The following is a 21522-nucleotide window of genomic DNA, read 5'->3' as shown; positions in this document are numbered from 1 at the left end:
TTTGGCCAGCAGCCATATGTATATAGAGCTATTATAGGAAGGGGAATGCCTTGGCCACTTATGATTGTCAGCGGGTGTCACGATCGCGGTGTCAGACCCCAAACCTTCTCACTAACTCGTGACTGAAGGACTAGCTGATCTAACCCCGCGATGTCACGTGCGTAACAATGCCACACTCAGCTGCACCCTGCACAACGATTTTCCAGCTAATTGGACCACAATCGATGCAACGGCAGCCTGAATCGATTGTTACTGGGTCAGGTTAATTACGCAATTAACCCTTCACACTGCCACCACCTCCTTTTTGTACAGAGAAAGAGGAAACTTGGCGATATCAGCAATACCACTAGAATGGTTGAGGTAATTGTCTGTATAACACGGTTATACAGAGGGTTAAACAAACACAGTAGCATTCTCCTTAGAGCCAGAAATTCGTAAATTGCAATAAAGCGCTATAGAAACAGTTCAACACTTTCAGAAGGAAAGATTTATTACTAAAAGGTCGAACGGGTGCAATAAAAATATTTACAGAAAAAGATGTAACTAAGATATATATATATATATATATATATATATATATATAAATGTACAGAGACCAACAGTACAGCAAAGAGATATCAGAGAGAGGTGAAAGGGTTAAAAGTGGTTATCTGATTCTGTATCATACGCTGAGTTAGGTTTATTAGGTTGGAATCTCTTTCAACTCCTGGGAAAGCTTGACTTATCTTATACGAGGTGGTACATTTTACAGGTTCTTCGGACAGCTAGGCCCCAGCTCCCTTGGGGGGCTTTATAGCTCCTATGACCCTCCTGTGACATTCCTAACTCACACACATACTGGCCGAATGTCGCTGGGCCTCTCAGAGAGGGAGGGGGGAAGAATGAGGGAGAAATATGTTTGTCGGGATGGTTAACCCCTTTGCCAAGATGGAGGTTGAAGCCAAAATGGTTAAACTGCGTCCATCTCTGGCTATACGCTGTTACAGCGTGCAGTGACAGTGTCATGATCTGGAGTCAGGCTTGGAGGCCAGTAGCTATAGAAGTAGTGAAGCAGCCAGCAACCAGCTGGATAAGTGCAGTAGTGAGGCACCCAACGACCAGCTGGATAAGTACAGAAGCAGGTCAGCCTGGTGGATGACACGAGCTCTCCTGAGGTGCAGAGTCTAAGCACTAATCGGTGTTCACCAGAGCTCCTGATGGTGGAGATGGGTTTTGCTGCATGTTAGTACCAGGCCGCAGTCCTCAGGATCGCCCCCCTGGGAGGTGAGCAAAGTGAGGTCCAGTAGCACATAAAGCAGGTAGGGATAGCAGAAGTGTAGTCAGCAAGCAAGCTAAAGTTTGGTAACAAGTGGTTGCAGGTTGGGATCAAGCAGAAGCGTAGACAAGGAGCAAGTCAAAGGTCGGTAACCCTGTGATAGCGAAGATACGGACAGCAGCAGGAGTGACAAGATTCAGATATTGGCTGAGGAGAGCACAATGATCTGGCAAACAGGAATTGCAAAGGCATGGTTTAAATAGAAATGAGCAAAAGGGTTCAAGGTTCAAGACAAACAAGGTTCCTGTAAGGCAGGATCATTCAAGGAATTGTCAAGGGTGCTGTCTAGTATTCCAGGTGGCACAGCAAGAAGAGTTACTGAAACACACAGCAGAGGTCCTAGGTTCAGATCCAGGTCCTGACAGGCAACTTTCTGTTGAGATAGCTCATTTGGGTGGGGACTAAGATCCATACATGTATCAGCTCATCCCTGGTAATGCATAACGTACTGCTGCTGCCCCTTCACTATCCAAACACAAGGTGGGAGAAGGGAGGTGACTTAGGATTCTTGTCTAACTGCAGCAGAGAAAAGTAATGTCACCAACCTAGATGTACTGTGCAGATCTCTTAACCAATTCAATTCCGGGCAATTTTACACCTTCCTGCCCAGGCCAATTTTCAGGTTTCAGCGCTCTCACACTTTGACAATTGCGCAATCATACAACACTGTACCCAAACTAAAATGTTATTATTTTCTTCACACAACTAGAGCTTTCTTTGGTGGTATTTAATCATCGCTGGGATTTTTATTTTTTGCTAAATTAACAAAAAAAGACTGAAAATTTTGAAATAAAAACACGTTTTTCTTTGTTTCTGTTATAAAAGTTTGCAAATAAATAATTGTTCTTCATAAATTTAGGCCGAGATGTATTCTACTACATGTCTTTGGTGAAAATAACCCAAATTAGGATGTATTTTTTAGTTTGTAGGAAAGTTCTAGAGTTCACAAACTATGGTATAGATCTGAATATTGATCAATCCTGAAGTACTGACAGCCAATCTAATTTCTTGAGGTCCAAGAATGTCAGAATAGTACAGATATCCCCCAAATGACCCCTTTTTGCAGAGTAGACAGTCCGTCATACTTCATAAGAGGCATGGCGAGTTTTTTGAAGTTGTATTTTTTGTCATAATTTTTCAGAAAATGAAAAAATAAAAAAAATAATTTTCACTATTTTTTTATATATTGTCACCAGTGCAGTACAGTGTCATCATATAACTGGCAAGGCGGTGAACAGGGACACTGACTGGTGACAGTATGAAAAAAAAAAAATATATATATTTTTTTTATTTTTTTATTATTTTAAATTTTTTATTACTTTTTTTCTTTTTAAGTTTTTTTTTCATATTTCACTATGTCCAAAGTAGTACAATGTTACCATAGTAACGTAGTACTACTTTGTGTAAAAAAAAAAAAAATACTGATCACTTCCCCAATTTGCTTATAACAAAGAATTACTTTGCTATAAGCAAGCATTTACCTGAATGACATCGATTCATTCAGGGTTTTTTTTTTTTGTGCTTAGCTGTGATTTGGCCACAGCTAATCACATGACATGTGCATGTGATTAGCTGTGACCATTCACAGCTAGACACTAGTATACAATGGATGGCATGAATGAAGCCATCCATTGTATACAACTGTCATGTGACCTGCTGTGATTGGTCACAGCAGGTCACATGGTACCGGCAACGGGGCTGATACTCAGATCTGTCATCGGCCGTGTCCAAGGTACACGGCCAGTGACAGATCGCGCCGCTGCGCGGCTCTGCAAGCGCAAAAACTGCGCATCTGCGGGAGTACGCCAAATGGCGGCCTCCCGGAAAGCTAGTGCATTTTCCGGACGCCATACGGCTATTGGCCGGGTGTCAAATGGTTAATTTGCCTAGAGTTCATCTTTAACACAGTAAAGGAAACCTGTTTTGAAAGAAATGTATTGTTTTCTTTTGATGAGTCTCTTCTTCCATATTGTTTTTCTTTTAGAACTATTTACAGTATTGTCTACACCTATTTTCATCCCTGTTTGCAGCTCAGTGATAATGATCTCCTCTAGGCTCTTTCATTGCACTTCATCTAGCATCGGGTACTGCTCTGGATCGATTTTCTTGAGAGTGACGATGGTAGACCATACCTACCCAATGTGTGTCAGCGCAACTGCTTGTAATCTGTATCAGAAGTACTTGTGATAGCATGATAACACAGGAGAGCAATTGGGAGACAGTTGTCACACTAGAACAGGAAGTGCCTGAACATGGATCATCGCCAGGTATTACTTTAATGAAAACCGCAGATTTGAAAAGACTGAAAACAACTTTTATGGTTTTGTTAAAGCTTATATACTATACATTATGTATATAGTTACGTATAGTTGGTAAGGTTGAATAAAGAAAACAATCCATCCAGTTCAACCAGTGTGGGTGTGTGTTTATGTCAAAAACCCATATCCTATTTCCCTGTATATTTTGTTCACTAAAATGCCCATCTAAAAGTTTTTACAAACTATCTACTACCCGCGGACACCACTGATTATTGAAGTGAGTTCTACATCCTTACCGCTCTGACAGTGAAAAAAAACCCCTATGCAGTTTGAGGCTAAACCGCTTCTCCTCCAATTTCATTGAGTGGCCCCATGTCTCCTTCTACCCCCTGAAACAGAATAGTTTATTCCTTATGGTATATACAGTCAGGTCCATAAATATTGGGACATCGACACAATTCTAAAATTTTTAGCTCTATACACCACCACAATGGATTTGAAATTAAATGAACAAGATGTGCTTTAACTGCAGACTGTCCGCTTTAATTTGAGGGTATTTACATCCAAATCAGGTGAACAGTGTAAGAATTACAACAGTTTGCACATGTGCCTCCCACTTGTTAAGGGACCAAAAGTAATGGGACAGAATAATAATCATAAATCAAACTTTCACTTTTTAATACTTGGTTGCAAATCCTTTGCAGTCAATTACAGCCTGAAGTCTGGAACGCATAGACATCACCAGACGCTGGGTTTCATCCCTGGTGATGCTCTGCCAGGCCTCTACTGCAATTGTCTTACGTTCCTGCTTGTTCTTGGGGCATTTTCCCTTCAGTTTTGTCTTCAGCAAGTGAAATGCATGCTCAATCAGATTCAGGTCAGGTGATTGACTTGGCCATTGCATAACATTCCACTTCTTTCCCTTAAAAAACTCTTTGGTTGTTTTTGCAGTATGCTTTGGGTCATTGTCCATCTGCACTGTGAAGCGGCCTCCATACATGCCCACGCCATGACACTACCACCACCATGCTTCACTGATTAGGTGCTATGCTTAGGATCATGAGAAGTTCCTTTCCTTCTCCATACTCTTCTCTTCCCATCACTCTGGTACAAGTTGATCTTGGTCTCATCTGTCCATAGGATGTTGTTCCAGAACTGTGAAGGCTTTTTTAGATGTCGTTTGGCAAACTCTAATCTGGCCTTCCTGTTTTTGAGGCTCACCAATGGTTTACATCTTGTGGTGAACCCTCTGTATTCACTCTGGTGAAGTCTTCTCTTGATTGTTGACTTTGACACACATACACCTACCTCCTGGAGAGTGTTCTTGATCTGGCCAACTGTTGTGAAGGGTGTTTTCTTCACCAGGTAAAGAATTCTTCGGTCATCCACCACAGTTGTTTTCCGTGGTCTTCCGGGTCTTTTGGTGTTGCTGAGCTCACCGGTGCATTCCTTCTTTTTAAGAATGTTCCAAACAGTTGTTTTGGCCACGCCTAATGTTTTTGCTATCTCTCTGATGGGTTTGTTTTGTTTTTTCAGCCTAATGATGGCTTGCTTCACTGATAGTGGGAGCTCTTTGGATCTCATCTTGAGAGTTGACAGCAACAGGTTCCAAATGCAAATAGCACACTTGAAATGAACTCTGGACCTTATATCTGCTCATTGTAATTGGGATAATGAGGAATAACACACACCTGGCCATGGAACAGCTGAGAAGCCAATTGTCCCATTACTTTTGGTCCCTTAACAAGTGGGAGGCACATATGCAAACTGTTTTAATTCCTACACCGTTCACCTGATTTGGATGTAAATACCCTCAAATTAAATCTGACAGTCTGCAGTTAAAGCACATCTTGTTCGTTTCATTTCAAATCCATTGTGGTGGTGTATAGAGCCAAAAATGTTAGAATTGTGTCGATGTCCCAATATTTATGGACCTGACTGTATTATTGATGTTAGACTGACTGGCCTATAGTTTCCAGGAATATATCTCTGCCCTTTTTTAAATATTGTTCCTTTGCCAATCAGCTGGTACTACTCCTGTTAGTATGCTGTTCATAAAAATTAGGAATAGTGGCCTGGCAATAATCTGACTGAGTTCTTTGAGGACTCTCAGGTGTAAGCCATTTGGTCCTGGTGATCTATTTCCGTTAAGATTTTTTCAGACACCGGCTTCTGTAAGCCACTAGGATGCATTCTCTGATGCGTTACCAATGATGGAATGTATTTAGTACAGTTACTTTAAGGTCCAACTCCACCCAAAATCAATTTTTTCCCATCTTTCCCTCCCACTTCCCTCTAACCCACCCTGCCAAACTTTTAGATGTCCTTACCTTGTGAAGTCAGTTATACTCACCCAAGTCCTCTCATCCAGGGTCCTCACTGATACTGTTTCTGTTTGCAGGGACCGCTAATCCATTGCCACAGGTTAACCTCGCCAACCAGTCCTCTTCAACCCCTCTGTCTAATTTTGGTCCTCTTCTGGATCTTAAGAGACCCCCTTTGGCCTGCCAATGGGAATTGTCAGCATCTTACAGGCACTAAAGTTGAGTAGAGAGGACGTAAACAGAGAGGAAAAAGACCCAACACTGGATGATTACATGATTGTGGCTTAAGGTAAGCGAAAAAGTTTTTTTGTAACCCAGCGATCAGACAAAAGGGGTGAGGGGGCTCATGTATATCCTGGAGTTGGACTTTAAACCTTATATGAGATTTAAATAATTTGGTTTAGATATGTTTTAAAATACTATCTCTTCTTTTATTGTAATTTCATTCATAAAGGTTAGCCTCTCAGTGTCCCTTTATCAACAATATCCGCTCTGTGCTGTAATTTAATTTGATATCCAAATTTCTAAGGCAAGCAAACACACTAGTACGGTGACATGCAGAGCATTTTTTCAGCCATGACCCCTAGAAATTTGACCATCGTTCTATTAATTGCATGAATCACTGCCATTTTATTCCCGGCACACTGAAAAACAGAGCAGATGAGGTCCAGCTCATTAACAAGTAGCAAAAGGACACGGGGTCAGCTCTTGTCTTATACCAAATATTGCAACATCCCTCTCTAAATAATTAACTTATATGTCCTACATTTCCAAATGATGGCAGTGTGGAGATGCTTTATGCTACACGTCATCCTGTACATAAACAAGAAACCCTAACCAATGTGTTTTCCTAGTTAGTGGATTTCCCAATGAGTTAGTGTTTAAAATCCATAAACATGATGCAATTAGGACAGTTTATTGACTGCTCATGCTACTTCCCTGTTTCCCAGCGCTAAGCAGTTCTGGAATGGTTATCTGAGAGACTTTCCAAATATAGGCAAAAACACACATAGAGAGCACTAACAGTACCAGGACGGAACGTTCCCTCACTTCCAAATTGCAGAAAAGGTCCAACTTATTCAGACCTTTCCCCAACATTCATTGGCCAGGTTCTGCTTCCGCCTGTAAGCATGTAAATATTTGCCAGAATTGTCCACACTGTATGAAAGCCAACTTACAGCTTTGGGAAGCTCAGGGGCCAAATTGTCAACCTCACTGAAGTATTGCATATGGCTAAAAGTTTTGACCGCTGAGCCTCAAATCTACACTCACTGGACACTTTAATAGGTGAACCTGTTCAATTGCATGGTAACACAAATTGTTAATCAACCACGTGACAGCAACTTAATGCATTTAGACATCTAGAGGTGGTGAAGTTCAAACCGAGCATCAGAATGGGGGAAAAATAGAGATTTAGGTGACTTTGAATGTGACATGGTTGTTGATGTCAGACAGGCTGGTCTGAGTATTTCAAAAACTGCTGATCTACTGGGATTTTCACACACAACCATCTCTAGGGTTTACAGAGAATGGTCCAAAAAGAGAAAATATCCAGTGAGTGGCAGTTGTGTGGATGAAAATGCCTTGTTGCTGTCAGAGGAGAATGGACAGACTGGTTTGAGATGATATAAAGGCAACAGTAACTCATGTCAATATGGACCAAAATCTCTGGAGAATGTTTCCAACACCTTGTTGAATCTAAACCACAAAGAATTAAAGCAGTTGTGAAGGCAAAAGGGGGTCCAACCTGGTACTAGCATGGTGTACCTAATAAAGTGGCTGGTGAGTGTATATGAGCTGTTGAACATGCTATTCCAAAGCCATGGGTTTTAATCTGAAGTTGCTCCCCCTGTTCCTGCATCCTTTGCTGCTATGATAGCCTCCAATCTTCAGTCTGTTTTCCAATTCATCACAAAGATTAAGATCAAGGCTCTGTGAAGGACACTTGGACGCTCCACACCAAATGCATCAAACCATGTCTTTATAGAACTGGCTTTGTAGACAGGGGCACAGTCCTGCCAGAACAAAAAAGGGCTTTTGTGAATCTGTTGCCACAAGGTTGGAAGTGGTATAAACTATAGCTGGCCATAGGGATCAATGCACCATATCCCCAGTTATTAGTACATGGAAATAATAATAACAGATTGAAACAGTGCTAGTCACATTTATCACATATACACAACTTTTTCCACTTGTTGAAATCTTTTTGTTGTAATCAGCTGTTAAACAGCCCTAGAGCAGCCATTCTCAACTAGGAGTCTGTGAAATCCTAGGGTTCCTCCAGATAATGCTAGGGGTTCCTTGAGGCGTGGTTGATTCACTCCCTATTTGATGGGTCTTCATAGTTCCAGGGCCAGCGCCACTTAGGAGAGCAAGCTACATGACACTAAAGATGTTTTTAGTTGTCTGTGAGGGTGGCATTTTGACCACCATTGAAAAGAGGGCATTCTTTCCTCTGACCACCGATACAAAAATGGCATTCTGTCCACTGGCCACCATTGTAAAGATGGCATTTTTTCCACTGACCACCACTGTAAGATGTATTTTTGCCACTGACTCCCTCTGTAAATTGGTTTTAGCACGGGTTCCCTAAGGCCTGAAAATTATTTCAAGGGTTCCTCTGGAGTAAAAAGCTTGAGAAAGGCTGCTCTAGAGACTCTCTTAGGGCCTCATAATGGCCAACTGTTTTAGTGTTATGAAATCATACACTACACCCTTTCACATAATACGTTGGTCACCCATCAATATAATACATATATCCACAAAACATATCACTTTCATCTTGTATGTTGATCCAAGTAGAATTCAACACTTTTCTCGACTTGGTCTACCTGCCTCCCTCTCAAGTATTTTGAGCCTTCACCTCCCCACAACTCACCAATGGGAATAGAAAAAATACAATGATAAAAAGGCAGGGGGGTCTATTCGCCAACAGGACCTATCATTAAATAGGGGTTTTAGATCACTACATGAAGCGGGTCACTTTACAAATGGCAGCAAAAGTCCTGCCTTACAAAGGATGCCTTTTTCTCTCTTTTTTGGATCCCAGGATATCATGTATATTTACCACTCATGGCCCAACCTGGCTAAAGTCTCTTGTCGCACAAAGAGGTAGGGGCACTATTGCCACCTATCCCCCCCAACAGATGAAGTAGGAAGTGCACAATTGTCTGAAATGTCTTTGTATGCTGTAACATCAACAGTGCCCTTCACTGGAAACACATGACCTCAGTAATTTTTATGGATGTCTCTATATGTTTGGTCATATAATGTCCCTCAAATCAGCCAACAGACAGCAATAAAAAGCAGGTGTTCTAATCTTCCTCTACTCTACTACAAAAAAAGTGTTGTTTCTGTTGTCTCACTTTCTGTCCTGGAGACATGTTGTCACTGGCACAGGAAGTGAAGGGAAATCTTTTCAATGGGGCCACAGTGAGCAGTATAAACGGACAGTTTGAACCCCTCCTCGCTCTATCCAAAGCTGAAAAAAAAGTTTTATCTTTAAGTACCCTAAAAACGTAACCCTTGCAAAAACAAGAAGACACATTCATAAAAAAAAAAGACTACATGCATTTTGTACAAAAAAGCACATTTAATATACATCTCCAGAGAGTTTAATATACATATGAAATACTGTAACAAACATTTTAGCAAAATTGCACCATGACAACGAAATTACATTTATACAATAAAAACATGTAGTGTACATAAATGAAGAATTTTACAAACATTTAAAGAACAAAAGGAAACGTTTTCCAAAACGTGTCACACAGTCACTTCAGATCGTCCATTGATGATTAATGCTTTCTACTGGGGACTCTTTGATAACCCCATGCAAAGTTGAAAAAATGCGTGTCCCATAGAAACCAGCGAGAATCCATCTTATTCTGGTCTGACGTCCTTAAAGTAAATTCTGATTGGTTGCTATGATTTACTGCACATTGCCCTTAGCACTTTGCTTCTACATTGCTTACTGAATCAGACGATTAACAATTTTTAGTCAAGATACCCTATGGGTAATACTAAGTCTCTGATATGACACCTAGAAGAAAGGGAATTGATGGCATAGCCCGTATCAGCCAATCAGATCTTAACTCCCTGGATTGAAAAAAAGAAAACAGTCTTGCAGTGACCCCCCCCCCCCCGCATGACAAGGGTTAACTGCTTATTAAAACATAATTAAAGTCTCAAATTTGAAGACTGCGTGCCGGTAGGCTATGCATTACAGAAGAGACCTGCCTGTGATACCTACCTGATTCCTTACTCCAGCAGGCTTCCACTGCACTGTACAATGCCTCGAAGCCTCCTTTCTTCAGCCCACCATCGCACGCCAACGTCTTCACATACAGTGCAGGACCAGCAGTCCTGCATTGTACATGAGAATGGTGAGGGTATCCCACAACCAGGGGACACCAAAGTGAAGAGAAGAGTGTAGGAAGCTTGCCAGCGCAAGGAATAGGGTAATTACAACGTATTCCTCTGCCTCTGGACTTAGGCCTCATTCACACTGGATCTGAAAAACCTGCCAATATATGTGTTTAGAGGACCTTTTTAATAAATGCCTATACTGTAAATGCATAAAATCACTTTTAATGGTATAATTTACACTGTGTGCTTACTTTAGGTGTTTAGGTGCATTCATTTTAGTTCTGTTTGAAGAAAACCAGATTCTGTGCATCCAAGGGCAAATTGGATGCCTCTAAACACATGTAAATGCACATAAACGTATATAAAGGCAAGTACATGTAAACACATGAGGCTAATGTAGCCTTAAAGTGGTTGTAAACCCTTACAAATACCCAGGGAAGTAACTGGCCTCAGGTGATACACAGAGATGAAACAAATCCTCCTGCATATGTTGTACCTGTTTATATTTAGCCCTGTCTTCTCTACATCCATTTGAATTCCAGCTTGTTTGAGAGTTCAGAAAAAAAAGGGAAGGGGAGCTGAAATTACACTCTGCAGTGCTCAGTGAGGAGAGCTCTGAGAGCTGATTTGAGGGAAGAGACACACCCCCCTCCACATAGTTCACAGGAACAGAGCAAAGGTCAATCTGCTGGAGTTCCCACCCCGTCACCATGTTTCTCTTGGTGTCAGGAAAACTCGTCAGAAGTGATTCATGCTGCTAGCAGAGGAATAAAACAGAAGACAGAGAGTAATCTTGAGACAAGTACACACCATAGAGGGATATGCATTGTACATATTTCATGCCTGAAGTTTACAACTACTTTAATGAGCAATTAACCCTTGTAGTGCAGGGGTCCCCATTGTAAGGGTATCTTTTTTTTAGTTCCCAGGGTCCAACTTCAGCCATTTCTTTGGCTTGTTTTGCTGTGCAGAAGGGTTAGAACTTATGTCATTTTTTTTATTGCTCTCTGTATCTCCATTTAGAGAAATGTATCCTTACTCCCTAATTAGGTGGTGTCAGGCAGAACATCTCACCACTTCCTTTCTGCTTGAGAAGTGTGAGACCGATAAGGAAGTAAGAGGTGATCCCCACTATGGGGACACATGCAGTAATAAAAATACATCTAGCTGAGTGAGGAAAGTTTAGAACCTGTGGCAGGATTTTTTTTTGCTGACACTTTCCTCGTGAGGGATATTTCCCCTTACTTCCTGTCCAGCTGATAGGTGCCAGACAGAACAGGAAGTAAGGGAAAATCCCCCCAACACAACGAAAGCAGCAAGAAAAACAGCATTTTCTAGATGAACGAAGAAGGTTTAGAACCTCTGACAGGATTGTGTTACTCTTTCTTCATATGGTATTGAAGAGAAATCCCTTCAATGGGGACACAGCATTTCAAATCCAGCAAAGGCTCTAACCCTTCCCTACATTAGTTGCAAATAATTAAACGACTGAAATTCTTAGCAATTCTATTTTAATTTAACAATTTTAAGTGTGACACACTGAAGGAACAGAGTCATATACATTACAATCTGGTTGCACAATCTGCTTTAGATATGCCAACAACTATGTAGAGCAGCCTTTCTCACCATTTTTACCCTAGAAGAACCCTTGAAGTAATTTGTAGGTCTTGAGGAACACCTGCTAAAACTAATGCATTGGTGGTCAGTGAGAACTATGACCCTAACATTGTTGGTTAGTGGGAAGAATGCCTCCCTTATAGTAGTGGCTGGAATAACAGATAGTGAAATCGATCATTGCTGTCACACCACTAACTCTGCCTGGTGGTGTTGGCCATGGAACCATGCAGGCACCATCAAATAGGAGGTCAACCATCCACAGCTCAAAGAAACATCTAGCAACTTCTGGAGGAACCCTAAGGTTGAGAATGGCTGGTGTAGAGTGAAGGTCTTCCCTACTGTATTTAATGTCAATTACTTGTTTAGGTAGACCCTCACACTTCATAATTGTTGGAAAATCTAAAGATTGTACAACTGAATTGGCTGGGTACTTTTAGATTGCTTCAATCAGGTATCCTTCTAGTACTAAACCGATCTAGAAAACGATTACATTGTGAATGGTGGCTGTGGGCAATCCCTTCTCCCTCCTTGATTTTTGTATTCATGAAGCTCCACATTTTTAATTGAAAGAAGGGGACATGCATTAGGCGAATAATGTACCCAAAGAATGGCAATTATTTTTAGTACCATTAAAGCAAAAGCAAAAAAATGGAAATGTTTGTACCGTTAAAAGCAAATTAAAGAGCTTATTAAACTCATATACATGAGATGTATGTATGCACATAGAAAAAAAGACAACTTCTGAATGAATAAGTCAGGCAGTTTTTGAAACTGCCATCAGGTACTTTGTGACATGTTATATTGTAAATGGAAAGCATTAGCATACAATAACCAATCAAATTCAATTGACAGTAGTCATTTGAGCCTAATCATTAGGCAATGCAAACAGCTGTTATCAATAGAAATCAATCAGATTGTCCTATCATCAGTCCTATGCACTAAGATAGTTATCTATTGGTTGCGCACCTTTCTGAACTTTGCATGTTGATCTTTGTCTTACTAGAGTTCCGTCTACCTGAAATTGATATTTCAGGTACATGTGAATGCCCATGTTTTGCATTGTTCACTGCTTTGTTTTAATCTGTCCTGTACGGAAGCTCTTAGATTTCCAAACTGCTGATATCAGACAAGGGAGTCTCAGGAGGTGGTTCTGGAAGCTGGAACCCAGAATATCAAAGTGGCATAAGGAGCCAGTAGTTAATGTCACACACCAACAGGGCACCCATAAATAAACTATAAAATACCATAACAGGCAGGGCTGCTGTTATAAACTACAATCAGCATGGAATGTTTAGGTCAACCTTTCCTAACGTTACTGCCCCAGAGGAACCCTCAAAATAGTTTTTAGGTCTTAGGGAACCCCTTCTAAATTGAATATATCAGACATCAGTAAGAAACATGCCCCTTACATTGGTTTTCAGTGGGGAAAATGCCCTCCTTACTGAAGTAGTCACGATGCCAACCTTTTAGATCACTAGAAAGACCATTGGCATCATGCCACTGGCTCTTCCAAGTAGCAATGGCTAAAGAAATTGCTCAGGAGGCCAATCAACCACAGCTCAAGGAACCCCTAGCAACAGCTTGAGCAACCCTGGATGAAATTGGATGGTTTAGTTGAACAGATGATGGGGACATACGAAATGTAGATGCCTCATCACCAGTCCCACTTGATCCATTTCATTCTAGTACTCCTTTATCAAGACTATTAAGTTAATCATATGGTTGAATGTATTTTAAACTTATTTTTGTCAGGTAAACCTTTTCTTTATGTTTAGAAAGTATTTTTCTGTATCAAGCCACATACTAGTAATTCTTAGTCATCTGAATACCAGTAGTTAGTGATCAATAGTTCACAGAACAGATAAATGGGGAAGTCTAGAAAAATTAGAAGTGGTGCCCATAACAATTATTCAGATGATTTATTTACTATTAATCTACTCAAAAAACTACAGATGGAATATGGTTGACTGCTTAAGACAACATCTCTTTCTTTTCAGGGCAGGTCTATAAGTAGAAAATGAAAGCTATCTTGCTTTACATGTATAAATAATAACTTATGGTATCTGAGACTTAAGAATCTGAATGCTTTTTGCTGTGGGCGAGATGGGTCACTGTACAAATATCTACATGTTTGCATCTAAATTTACTGACTAGAGGATATAAAAGTACTACTGTCTGGACCTGTCATTGTACTACTGTCTGGACCTGTCCTACACTTAAAGGAAACATTCACATATATCAGTTTACATTTGACTTCGTTTTCAAATTTGAAACAAATCGTTACCTCTGTATAGCATAGTGTCAACAGTTTGAAAAAAACTTACTCAACAAATTATGGTAAAGGGTTGAAGACTGACATTGCTACCAAACAGCTGTCTCGGTTTTGGTGGGTAATGCTGGATTTTGGTGAGATTGGATGTACAGTACAGTAGCAATTCCTATAGAGCTGGGAAAGGAGTTTGGGTGGAACAGAGTTCACTTGATTCTACATGTGAAAATGTTGAAATGTATGCACACAGATTAAAATTCCCAACCAAAAGTAAATAGAAGACCACTGAACTCAGCGGACAGCGGACAGACTTCCAGGGAGATGTTGGTGCAGCTGATGGGTCTCCTGCAGGTTACTAAGACTGGGCCTTTCAGGCAGGAAGGGTGTGAAGATAATTGTGATCTACAGTATATTGTACATACACATCTCCTTATGCTACACCTGGGGAGTTCCCAAACAAAACCTGTTTACTTTTCTACCAAAAATAAAACAGTTCATTGATCATAAATGTCATAGGATGTTTCTTCTTTAAAGCTGAACTCCAGGCAACAAAATCACAAATTAAAGCAGTTATGTATTCATTAAAGCATTGTTAAATTTCTTTTTAATACAACTCTTATAAGTGCTTAAATCTGTCTTTTTTCAGCCTCTCCTGTTTCCCTACACAGCAGCACACACCAGGTGTGCTGCTTGCAGACATCTTGACAAAAAAATGCTGAAAAGAGGAGAGCAGAGGGTAACCTGCTGCTCCTTCACTGTGCTGTTACAGACTAGCAACTGCTAGGTGACTTAGCTGTACAGCCTAACTGCGGTAAAGAAAAGTCAGGTCACCAACATAGCTGTGTTATCTGGCAGGGCTTTGTAATTTTCAGGACTAGAGGGACAAAAATTAAACTCTTCAGAAGCTAAAATAACTTCCTTACAAGGGCAGACTTACCATTCAGGCACTGTCCAAGGGCCTGGGGCTAGTAGGGGGTCCAGCCCCATGAGAGGCTCATGGTACCTTTATTGGGCCGCCATCTTTAAGTCTCTGCCTCTCTGGACACTCCGTGTCTTTGACACCCATCCCTCCCTCCACAGTCTATCATGAATCGCCCAGTATTGGTGTTCCAGACTAAATGTCCACGCAGCGCATGCTGAGAGCAGCCAATATGGTGGCGCCCATAGACCGACGGTGGAGTGTCCCGGACAGGATGTAGCTACAGAGCCCGGTACTGGTGGGACTCCCTGGGGAGGAAGAGGACACCAAACTCAGTGACTGGACCCTACTGGCCGCCTTCATGAAGAAGAGACACGCAGAGAAGATCGAGGGCTGAAAATTCCTGGCCCAGAGCTGGAGGATGAAGGATCGGATGAGAGAGATACCAGGGACACCACTGGAAGGAAGAGGGGGTACTTGGGGAGGGGTGAAAGAATCCAAGGGTAGGGGAGACCAGGGATACCTGAGGGAAAGGGGGGCAATGCAATATGTAGGTGGGGCTTTGTGTAGGTGTGGCTTGAGTGTGGGCAGGGACATAGGGGGCCCCATGATTTCTTATTGTCCGGGGGGGCCCATGAGTTCCCAGTCCACCCCTGCTTCCTTATATGTATTTCAGCTATGTATTTTCTTCCTGGAGTTCAGCTTTAAGTTCCTGGATTGCGTATTATTTCCGCAAATAAGACAAAGCGCTTTGAGAGGTTTCCTTATACTCCTTCTTTAAAAACAAGGCTTCAGAGTCAATATCAGAATTCACAATAATTCATGATAATTCTGTTGTTTTAAGTTTGTTGACACTTCGAGGCTTGCAGGTCCACTTCCTACTGGGATGAAAACATTCCCACAGGAAGTCCAAGCGAGCATGGGTCTGTTTTATGTCTCTCCATAAAAAACAGGCTTACTTTTTAATTATCATCACAAAACTAAGTGAAAAATCATCTGGTTTCAACATTCTCTGCTTCAGAGCCTCTATGCTGATGGGTTTTTTTCCTGGCCAATGTAAACAATTTTAATACCTCAGTTGGATAACAGTGTACATGCTGAAGTGTTCATAAGAAATTAGTTCTTCTAAAAAACATTGTGAGAACCGTTTGCTCTGCTATACATGACATGACATTTTCAAGTGATGGAACATTCTTGATTTCTGCACTTATATTTTACCCACTGTAATTATACATTGGCAGCACCCTAGCTGGGGTTTTGTTTGACCGTAATCAATAGGAAAAGTATTTGAATTATGATGCCACAATTGTTCAAATTAAGTGCCGACAGAGGTTGCCTCTGCCAGTTTACTTATGTGTAGGCTGTCCTGACTTTCAAGGTTGATAGATATATCTTACAATAAAAAATGCAGGGATGGTAGATGCAATACTTAGTGACATATGTGTGCCCTGCTGAGACAAAAGCAATGGAGCTGGATACTCAGAAAGTGTAAGGGCTAACTGGGAAATGCAATTATATTTTACATAAGGTAAGACAGCAAGGGCCTGAGTTAACAAGTTGTTGGCTTGTGTCAATGATATCAGTTTGAAATGCTTCTGAGATCATTCAGAGTTCATCGAATGGTGCAACTGGCCTACTGTTGACTATCCTCTGACATGCTTCAAGCCGGTTATGCATTTCCATTGACTTGCATGGGAATGAAAATCCTGTTTGAGTAAATAAAAGCCTATTACCAGAGGCTTCAATAGTTATTTTGGAGAAAGGCACATTTGGTATTTCAAATGTTAGTTCTTGAGACATGTTGTACACTATGGAATATGTAGCTCCACACCATAAAAGATTCAGATGTCTCTTTGGTCCTCTGTCAGGGTGCTATCTTGAATATTTATTCCCACCTGAAAAGTGATCATGTTCAATGTGACAAACGCATTTTACATTGATGTCTGCCAGCAAGTGGTTAGATGTGCTTTGGTGAGCACAAGGACATGACTGTCCTGTCAAAGTTTATGACTTTCTCTTTGTGTGCTTAACAGACTGTGCTGGCCACAAAGATAGTAAGCATTTCCCTTTCACCAGCCAATGGACATCTAAGAACATAACTGTAGAAATCATATAGCTATACATGCCATACTGTACATCAGGACTTTTTTTCTCCGAAAATAGATGTGGGAACTCAACCATGATCCCCCCCCACACACCATTCAAACCACATCAAATAGCGAATGTGCTCAAATTTCACTAACAGTGGGAGGGTCTTAAAAGGGCATTAAATACCAGGAATGCATTACGTACAGAGTTCAGGGGTGCGCTACACACAAAGTACAGAGTTCAGGGGTGCGTTACACACAGAGTACAGAGTTCAGGGGTGCGCTACACACAGAGTACAGAGTTCAGGGGTGCGCTACACACAGAGTACAGAGTTCATTCTTCTTCCACAGCTTCTTACCTCTGCATCCCCATCCACATCTCACTTTCACCCCTCTCCAGCTTTGACCTCTGCATGCAACCCCACCTTGAATGCCCCCATCTTTCCCCCTCCCACCTTAAAAGCTTCACCATCTTCCACATGTCTTACTTTTGTATTAAGCTGAAACACCCAGCCGGCTCTAGTACCTCCACGCACTTGCAGGAAGGTCATCCAGGGGGGTTGTTGGCATCTGCACTGCACCCCAGGCACCTGTAACTCCCCTGTCCCCATTCTGCACTCAGTGGGCGCGGCTCAGGTAATCAGACCTGTGGGAGCCATTGGGGGACAAGCTATCACTTGTAAGCACAGAAGCCAGGATTCTGTGTTTGCAAGTGAAACTGGTGAGCAGGGAGGAGAAGGCCTGAGCCAAAGGTAATAGAACTGAGTTTCACCAAGTTCCAGCTTAAAAAAAGCCCTGTTGTACATGATTCCTAACAAAGCCAGGGAGAAGGTCCTTCTACTTTTTGTAACAGAAGAGTCCATCATTTTGGTGGCTTTTTAGGTTAGCTAACTGGTTCTTGGGATTTGTCCAGCCCAGTCTTAAGTGCAGTATGTTATCAGGCAGAATCAGTGTTCTTAAATAAATACCCAAAAAGTGCTCCTTGATAAGAACAGCATACAATTGATACCAATTTACTCTCTTTTGTTGAAGAAAAAAGTACATATTACCTATTGCATTTATGTGCCAGAAACACTGTTCCATAGTCTTCTATACAAAAATCAAATTTAAAAATGTACACTTTAACATTAACAGCTTGTGAGCTTCTGCAACTCTTGCGACCTTCATAATAACAGGATTGCATTCCTGTGTAGTACTTAATGCTGCAAGACATTTATAAAGCTGAATGTCTTTTAAATTGGATGTGCATTCATTTAGGGAGTGTTGAGTTGGGTTTTTTTCTACCACATACAGAATAACTACTTTTTTCTCCTCTAGATAAAGTGCCTATAGGGACTTCACAATACTTACATTTTTCACATTAAGCCTCTGACATACTGGATTGTTTTGTAATGTATACAAAAGTAAATCAGAGTGCTAAATACTTTTGAGAACTTTCCCTTTACAGGACATAGCCCTCAAATCTGGCAGGTAAAAGGGTTCAGCCAGAAATATAAGGAAATGTAATTAGACAACATAGAAATACCTTCCTGGCCAACTACCTTCTGATGGGTACCTAAGCCCAGACACATTTGTGGTTGTCTTCTCATTTCAACCAACCCGCCATCAGAATGTTGAGGTGTTTATAATCAGAAACCCCTGAACGCCAACTTTCTCACACAAATGTATTGCAGTCCTTTATGATAGGTGATGTGGGAAAATAGTGTTTTTGTGTGCAGCGTTCCAGAGAGCTAGAGCTACGTATATGTAACATACACCTGTCGGGAGTCTTTTTTCTGCGTAAATAGCTCCAGCAACAAAGAACCCTCAGAAACTCTCTTCTCATGTCTTTGCTCCTCAAAGTGTAAATCATAGGGTTCAGTGCCGAATTCAAGGTGGCCAACCCAAAAAAGTAGTCAGCTTTGTAAAGAATGTTGCAGGATTTCACTTTGCATGACACATCCATGAGGAGAATAGTGAAAGCGGGTAGCCAACAGATAATAAAGACTCCAAGAACTATTGTAACTGTTTTTAACAGGGCAAGAGTCTGTGGTGCTGCTATCTCAGCATGGCTGGATTTAACAACACAATATATACGGACGTAAAAAATAACAATGGATAAAAGTATGGCGGTGAAGATAGTTACTATAAACAGAATGTACTTTTTGGCATAAAGGGGAAAAACAAAGGAACATTCATCCAAGTTTCCAATACAGTTCCAGCCAATAATAGGTAAGCCCCCAATTACCATCGAGATAACCCAGCAAGCTCCAATCAAGATGATCATCCTACAGTTCCTGTCACTGCTGTAGACCTTGACCTTTGTGATGGCAACATGTCTCTCAATGGCAATGGCCAACAGACTAAAGACAGATGCAGCCAGGGTTGTGAAAGCCGTGCCCTCACGGATGAACCATGATACAGGAGTCAGGGTGAGGGTCATTCTGCCAGAAAGCAAGATATTGGCAATGTAGGCGCATCCCGTAAGGAGGTCTGAAAATGCCAAATTTCCAATAAAGAAGAACATAGCAGAGTGGAACTTCTTGTTGCGCATTACAGCAATGAGGACAAGAATATTCTCCAGAATAATGATGCAGCAGATGATGATAAATATGATGGACATTACTGCACGGGAAGGGCTTTCTTTGTGTAACCCCTTTGTGTAGTTATAATGTTCCAAAATCTTGGATACATTCAAGTACTGTTGGTATACACTCATCTTGGCAGTTGCGTTAAGCCTGGTGTATGGAATTACACCCTGCATGGATCAGCTCTGAGCCATAAAATGAACATTTAGTCCATTTTATGCTGCAAATTTCTTGGAGGGTCTGGAATAAAAAATAGAAAAGAAATGAGTAAGCAGGGTGAGAAAGAAACAGTTGCAAATTGATTATACAGTACTGTATCTGCAAGTATGATGTCCACTGTCCTGTCAAACTGAGAGGGATAACTGTGTTGACTGTTTCTGGTAGTCATCTAGAAAATGTTGATTTGTAAGGTATTAGTGGTTACTCTCAGTGACATAAAGTGAGGAACAGAAGTATTTGAACACCCTACGATTTTGCACGTTCTCCCACTTAGAAATCATGGAGGGGTCTGAAATTCACATTGTAGGTGCATTCCCACTCTGAGAGACAGAATTAAAAAAAATATTCAGGAAATCACATTGTATGATTTTTAAAGAATTTATTTGTATTGCACTGCTGAACATAAGTATTTGAACACCTGAGAAAATCAGTGTTAATATTTGGTACAGAAACCTTTGTTTGCAATTACAGAGGTCAAACGTTTCCTGTAGTTCTTGACCAGGTTTGCACACACTGCAACAGGGATTTTGGCCCACTCCTCCACACAGTTCTCCTCTAGATCTGTCAGGTTTCAGGGCTGTCACTGAGCAACACAGAGTTTCAGCTCCCTCCAAAGATGTTCTATTGGAGTTAGGTCTGGAGACTGGCTAGGCCACTCCAGAACCTTGATATGCTGCTTACGGAGCCACTCCTTGGTTATCCTGGCTGTGTGCTTCGGGTTGTTGTCATGTTGGAAGACCCAGCCACGACCCATCTTCAATGCTCTGACTGAGGGAAGGAGGTTGTTTCTCAAAATCTCACAATAAATGGCCCCATTCATCCTCTCCTTAATACAGTGCAGTCGTCCTGTCCCCTTCGCAGAAAAGCACCCCCAAAGCATGATGTTACCACCCCCATGGCTAGGGACAGTAGGGATGGTGTTCTTGGGATGCAACTCATCCTTCTTTTTCCTCCAAACACGACGAGTGAAGTTTAGACCAAAAAGTTCTACTTTGGTCTCATCTGACCACATGACTTTCTCCCATGCCTTCTCTGGATCATCCAGATGGTCATTGGCAAACTTCAGATGGGCCTGGACATGTGATGACTTGAGCAGGGGAACCTTCCGTGCAATGCATGATTTGAAACCATGACAGCATAGTGTTCTACCGACAGTGACCTTTGAAACTGTGGTCCCAGCTCTCTTCATGTCATTGTAGTTCTGGGCTGATTCCTCACCTTTATTATCATCAGTGATACCCCACGAGGTGAGATCTTGCATGGAGTCCCAGTTCGAGGGAGACTGACAGTCGTCTTTAGCCTCTTTCATTTTCTAACAATTGCTCCAACAGTTGATCTATTTTCACCAAGCTGCTTGGCAATTGCCCCGTAGCCCTTTCCAGCCTTGTGGAGGTCCACAATTTTGTCTCTGGTGTCTTTTGACAGCTCTTTGGTCTTGCCCATGGTAGTAGTTGGCATCAAATTGACTGTAGGGTGGACAGGTGTCTTTAAAGAGCTCAGACAGGTGCTACTAAGTTAGATTAATGAGTGGAGTAGAGGTGGACTTTTTAAAGGCACAGTAACAGGTCTTTGAGAGCCA

At 41.5% G+C, this 21522-nt stretch overlaps 1 protein-coding gene across 2 annotated transcripts in view; it reads right to left on the bottom strand.

Moving 5' to 3' along the window:
- Window positions 1-9469: 9469 nt before the first annotated feature.
- Window positions 9470-21522, bottom strand: part of S1PR2 (sphingosine-1-phosphate receptor 2) — a 108341-nt gene continuing 96288 nt past the window's right edge. For both annotated transcript variants that reach the window (XM_089657643.1, XM_089657642.1), the window contains one exon: window positions 9470-19964. In XM_089657643.1, coding sequence (XP_089513769.1) covers window positions 18812-19900 — 1089 coding nt within the window. In that variant the 5' untranslated portion in view covers window positions 19901-19964 and the 3' untranslated portion in view covers window positions 9470-18811. The remainder of the gene's footprint in view (window positions 19965-21522) is intronic.

This window comes from Staurois parvus, unplaced genomic scaffold (genome assembly GCF_062004578.1).
Source record: "Staurois parvus isolate SC_StPar_1 unplaced genomic scaffold, SC_StPar_1.0 ptg001014l, whole genome shotgun sequence".
Lineage (NCBI taxonomy): Eukaryota > Metazoa > Chordata > Amphibia > Anura > Ranidae > Staurois > Staurois parvus.
The sequence above is the reverse complement of the archived record's forward strand: the minus strand, read 5'-3'. Positions and strand labels throughout refer to the sequence as shown.